At 34.9% G+C, this 6,000-nt stretch overlaps 1 protein-coding gene across 1 annotated transcript in view; it reads left to right on the top strand.

The window, feature by feature from the left end:
- The window catches only part of ARHGAP33 (Rho GTPase activating protein 33), a 222,064-nt gene that overhangs the window by 109,483 nt on the left and 106,581 nt on the right, over positions 1–6,000 (top strand). Inside the window, 3 exon segments of the mRNA XM_053690905.1 lie at positions 3,380–3,477; positions 3,679–3,757; positions 5,366–5,446. Of these exon segments, the coding sequence (XP_053546880.1) occupies positions 3,380–3,477; positions 3,679–3,757; positions 5,366–5,446 (258 nt within the window).

The raw sequence follows: 6,000 nt of genomic DNA, 5'->3' as shown, positions 1-6,000 counted from the left end.
TGCTCTGCTAACTTAATACATTTACTGTGAAAATTTGGTTGCTATAACTGATTTGGTTCATTGTTATTTCAACTGTGACAGTTTTTTGTGCTTCTTAAAGGCGCAGTAGCGTTTTTTATATTGCTTGTAAATTTATTTGAAAGTATTTTCCAAGCTTGCTAGTCTCATTGCTAGTCTGTTTAAACATGTCTGACACAGATGAATCTGTTTGTTCACTATGTTTGAAGGCCAATGTGGAGCCCCATAGAAAGATGTGTACTAAATGCATTGATTTAACTTTAAATAATAAAGGTCAATCTTTATTTGTAAAGGAATTATCACCAGACAACGAGGGGGAAGTTATGCCGACTAACTCCGCTCACGTGTCAGTACCTTCGCCTCCCGCCCAGGAGGCGCGTGATATTGTGGCGCCAAATGAGAGGCCCATACAAATCACTTTACAAGACATGGCTAATGTTATGACAGAAGTATTATCTAAACTGCCGGAATTAAGAGGCAAGCGCGATTGCTCTGGGATAAGGACAGAGCGCGCTGATGATGTGAGAGCCATGTCCGATACTGCGTCACAATTTGCAGAAAATGAGGACGGAGAGCTTCATTCTGTGGGTGACGGATCTGATCCAGGGAGACCGGATTCAGAGATCTCTAATTTTAAATTTAAGCTTGAGAACTTCCGTGTATTGCTAGGGGAGGTTTTAGCGGCTCTGAATGACTGTAATACAGTTGCAATTCCAGAGAAATTATGTAGGCTGGATAGATACTATGCAGTACCGGTGTGTACCGACGTTTTTCCTATACCTAAAAGGCTTACAGAGATTATTAGCAAGGAGTGGGATAGACCCGGTGTGCCCTATTCCCCTCCTCCTATATTTAGGAAAATGTTTCCAATAGACGCCACCACACGAGACTTATGGCAGACAGTCCCTAAGGTGGAGGGAGCAGTTTCTACTTTAGCTAAGCGTACCACTATCCCGGTGGAGGATAGTTGTGCTTTTTCGGATCCAATGGATAAAAAATTAGAAGGTTACCTTTTCAAAATTTTACAAATTTGATACTTTTGCTTCTTCGGAGGCTGTTTTTGGGAGAAAGGTTCTACAGGCAGTGGTTCCTTCTGTTTAATGTTCCTGCCTTGTCCCTCCCATCATCCGTGTACTTTGGCTTTGGTATTGGTATCCCATAAGTAATGGATGACCCGTGGACTGACTACACTTAACAAGAGAAAACATAATTTATGCTTACCTGATAAATTTATTTCTCTTGTAGTGTAGTCAGTCCACGGCCCGCCCTGTCTTTTTAAGGCAGATCTAAATTTTAAATTATAACTCCAGTCACCACTGCACCCTATAGTTTCTCCTTTCTTGTCTTGTTTCGGTCGAATGACTGGATATGACATGTGAGAGGAGGAGCTATATAGCAGCTCTGCTTGGGTGATCCTCTTGCAACTTCCTGTTGGGGAGAGATATAATCCCATAAGTATTGGATGATCCGTGGACTGAACACACTACAAGAGACATAAATTTATCAGGTAAGCATAAATTATGTTTTATATGTGTGTGTATATATATATATATATATATATATATTTATATGTGTGTGTGTGTGTGTGTGTATATATATATATATATATATATATATATATATATATATATATATATATGTGTGTGTGTGTGTGTGTATATATATATATATATATATATGTGTGTGTGTGTGTGTGTATATATATATATATATATATATGTGTGTGTGTGTGTGTGTATATATATATATATATATATATATGTGTGTGTGTGTATATATATATGTATGTGTGTGTATATATATATGTGTGTGTGTATATATATATATATATATATATATATATATGTGTGTGTATATGTGTGTGTGTGTGTGTATGTATATATATATATATATATATATATATGTGAGTGTGTGTATATATATATATATGTGTGTGTGTATATATATATATATATATATATATATGTGTGTGTATATATATATGTATATGTGTGTGTCTATATATGTGTATGTATATATATATGTGAGTGTGTATATATATGTATGTGTGTGTGAGTGTATATATATATGTATGTGTGTGTGAGTGTGTATATATATATATGTATGTGTTGTGAGTGTGTATATATGTATATATGTATGTGTGTGTGAGTGTGTATATATGTATGTGTGTGTGAGTGTGTATATATATATATATGTGTGTGTGAGTGTGTATATATATATATATGTATGTATGTGTGTGTGAGTGTGTATATATATATATATATGTATGTGTGTATATATATATATATATATAGCTATTGTGATGCTGTACAGCAGAATACAACTCTGGAATTGAAACACAGACTTATGCTTCTATGCAAGAGGTTTCCTTCTCTTGTGGTAACACTGATATAAACTTTGTTATTCTGTTGATATTGCTTTGTATCTAATTCCCCCCCCAAAACCTCCTGGTGTATTTAGGCTTAACAGACTTTCTCAAATGCTGCTTTCTGTACAAATTAGTCCTGCTCTAGTCAGCTGAGTCTTTATTTATTTTCTTACCTTTTATATCCCTTTACTGTAAAATCATCTTGAGCAACTAAAAATTGTATTAGATATAATAATTCTCATAGACACTAGCATAGATCCCATCCTCAAAGTCTGTAAGCAGCTTTTAAGCAAATAAAATACTATCATACGTAAGAGGAGCACAATTAAATCTTTGGTACGGCTTCACTTTGAATATTTGGTATCGGCTGTGAGTGTATAAAAAGGACTCTTCCAAATTGTCATCTGTAATAATATGTTATGGCATTGTTTTTATGTTTTTAATATATTTAAATTTGTATCCTTTTTTATTTTTCAGATTATTTTTTTTACATTCTATTACAGTCCTTTTAAAAGCTTTGCTAAAAAAAACTGCCACCGGTAGCCTGTGTAGTATGTTTGTTTTATAACTGAGCATATTTAAACAAATATGGGAGATCAAATATTAATTTGGAATACTGATCCCTCTATATTTTTGTGGTTTAACCAAACACTTTAAAGGGATATGAAAATCAATTTTATAGAATATTTTATAATATTAGCTCCGGAATATGATTGTCACTATTACAATTTTTTTTTGAGTAATAGACTTTTCTGACCTTGGTTGCCCTGCTAAAATATATGTTCTTTTGGAATGTCATTTCTAATGGAATTCTATTTATTATTATGTTTATATAATTAAGTATTTTTATTTATTAATACATCACATTCATTATTATTTTATTTGTAATTTATCTGCACTTTTTATTGAATGGAATTGGAATATGAATGTATTTATATCTTTAAGACTTGAAGTATACGATCAGTACGTATTAAACTTCCTTTTCATATGCAGGCTCGCGGCACGGACACCCTGGATACCGGCACTGAAGGCTCGGGTCGTCTCATTTCTTCCACAGGCGCCAACAATGTAAAGGGGAAACCAAACAAGAGGTATGGTAGTGAGGGAGAGGAACAGGGCTGACACATCTTGATCTGTATGCTTCCGAGTTGTATTCTTAATGTTAGAAATAAGTTCATCTCAGCAGTGAATGGAGCTAATGTTTTCCTCCGGCACAAGGAAGATAAATTTTAGCATCTTGTATAGAGGCCTATATATCACTGAGGATGTTTCTCTTCCTGGTCTGTATTTAGGGTGACAAAAGGCCCCTTTGTGAAGCTGACAGACTGTGCTCACTATCACTACGAGAATGTGGACTGTGGACCTATCCAGGTAAGGTTTTAAATATGTTGCAGTGTCTAAGGGTTGTGTTAATGCTGTAAACAGTGTGTAAATGAGTCTCAGATTATATCAATTCATAAACTCTTTAAATAGGAAAACATGTAAATTAGGTTTGCAGGCTATTTTGAAAAACACAAAGGAGCTTGTTACAAATGGCTAATTGTTTGGTAATGTTCTGTCTGGGAATAAACACTGGGAGCTGGTAGGGCACCAAATCTGGGTATTGACATTTTGAAACGGGATTAGAGTTGTATTGTTAGCTTCCTGAATAATATCAATATCATTATAATGTCTCCATATTTGTCAGTAGACCCTTGGCAGTAAATCTGCTGGCTGCCAGTGATGCATGGTGTTGCTAGGCAATGCTATTTTGTCATTTCTTGCTGTCAGTAATGGACAATATTTACTAGCATTAAATAAGAAACTGCTCCACATGTGTAACTGGATGCAAAGCAAAGCTGAGCCATTATGTCACCTAAAATTATATTAAATGCAAATGCTTGTGAAAGAACATTATTTAATGTAAAACATTAGATCATTTGTTTATATCATTATGTGTTTAACCCACACAAAGGGAATAAACACATAGTTAAAGTCAGCTCCAGAGTAGCAGTACTCTTCTACTCCCGAGCTGGACACAGCCAGTGATTGGCTGCTACACACATATGCCACTCGTGATTAGCTCAGTGGCTGTTTTCAGCTCCAGACCAGTAGTGTATCTCTGGTCCAGAGCTGACTTTAACTATCTGTTTAGTTACAGTTAACCAATAGTGCAATAAGAAAATCCACTGAGGCATTATTGCAGTTTTATGTACCTTAAAATATTTCCTGAATGACAAATGGTTAATGAGTTTTTAATTTGATTCTGAAATGGAAGTGCACAGGCGACTCCCGCAACTCCATTGGAGGATATGTACTCGACCCACAAGCTTACAAACTAAAATTAGCTTTTTGTTTTAGTACTTTTTGAAATAATAAAAAAAGGAATTGAAAATTGCAGTACATGGGGAAATTTCTTCTTTTAGATTTAGCAAACTTCAATGTCACTTTTAAGGGAAAGTCAAGTCAAAATTAAACTTTCATGATTCAGATAGGGCAGGCAATTTTAAACAACTTTCCAATTTACTTTTATAATCAAATTTGCTTTGTTCTTCTTGATATTCTTTGTTAAAAGCTAAACCTAGGTAGACTCATATGCTAATTTCTTATCTCAGTGCAATTGACAGTTTTTTTTACAGCTAGACAGCGCTAGTTCATGTGTGTCATATACTCCCGTGGAGTTACTTATGAGAGGGCACTGATTGGCTAAAATGCAAGTCTGTCAAAAGAACTGAAATAAGAAGGCAGTCTGCAGAGGCTTAGATACAAGGTAATCACAGAGGTAACAAGTATATTAATATAACAGTGTTGGTTGTGCAAAAATGGGGAATGGGTAATAAAAGGATAATCTGTCTTTTTAAACAATACAAATTTTCAATTAGACTTTCCCTTAAAACCTCAAAACTACTGGTTATTTTTCCTTTCTCAATGTCAGTTGATACAAAGCTGATCTCACCCCCATAAAAAAATACAAAGTAAGAATTTATCGGTTTCTTCCAGCTTTCTTTGTCGGATTCCCGTCCGGAAGATGCTACTGTTACAGATGCTGAAGCTGTTTATATTGTGCAGGTCACATGCCAGGTAAGCTTAACGGCACAGCCAAATGTTATGACTCAAAATCCGTTGACCAGCCATGGGATGTATCAATAAATTTAACGGTTATTATATATAGTATCAAGTTCAGTATTCCAATACTTCATTGTCTATACCATGATGTGGCATCTATTCACTACAGAAGTTGCCTTAAAGGTAAGGTCTCGATAATCCCTGCTAATACAGCGGTCTCCCTCTGACTCAGAATTTTTTTTTTTTTAAGCTAATTATGACTCGGAGCAAAAGATTATATCCGCTTCTTGTAAATAGCAATTACCCCAAGGCCGCCTTTTTGCTTTACTCTTGGCAAAATCTTATTAGTGGTCAGAAAGGTTATTCTAGTTTTTCATTTGCTTCGGTGATTTTCTCAATTAAACGGTCATTAAATGAAAAGTAGGACACAAGGTAAAATTAGATCCTCTGGAGTATTGTTTAGGATGAGCTAATGTTCTGGAAAATAAATAGTATTACACTTATTGAGATATAAATGTTATGTAATCTGTCTTTCACTGCCCCCGTTTTTCTCTGTCGCATCTCGCTGT

Source organism: Bombina bombina, chromosome 8 (assembly GCF_027579735.1).
Source record: "Bombina bombina isolate aBomBom1 chromosome 8, aBomBom1.pri, whole genome shotgun sequence".
Classification (NCBI taxonomy): Eukaryota; Metazoa; Chordata; class Amphibia; order Anura; family Bombinatoridae; genus Bombina; species Bombina bombina.
Note: the sequence above shows the minus strand (reverse complement) of the source record. Positions and strands in the feature narration are given on the sequence as shown.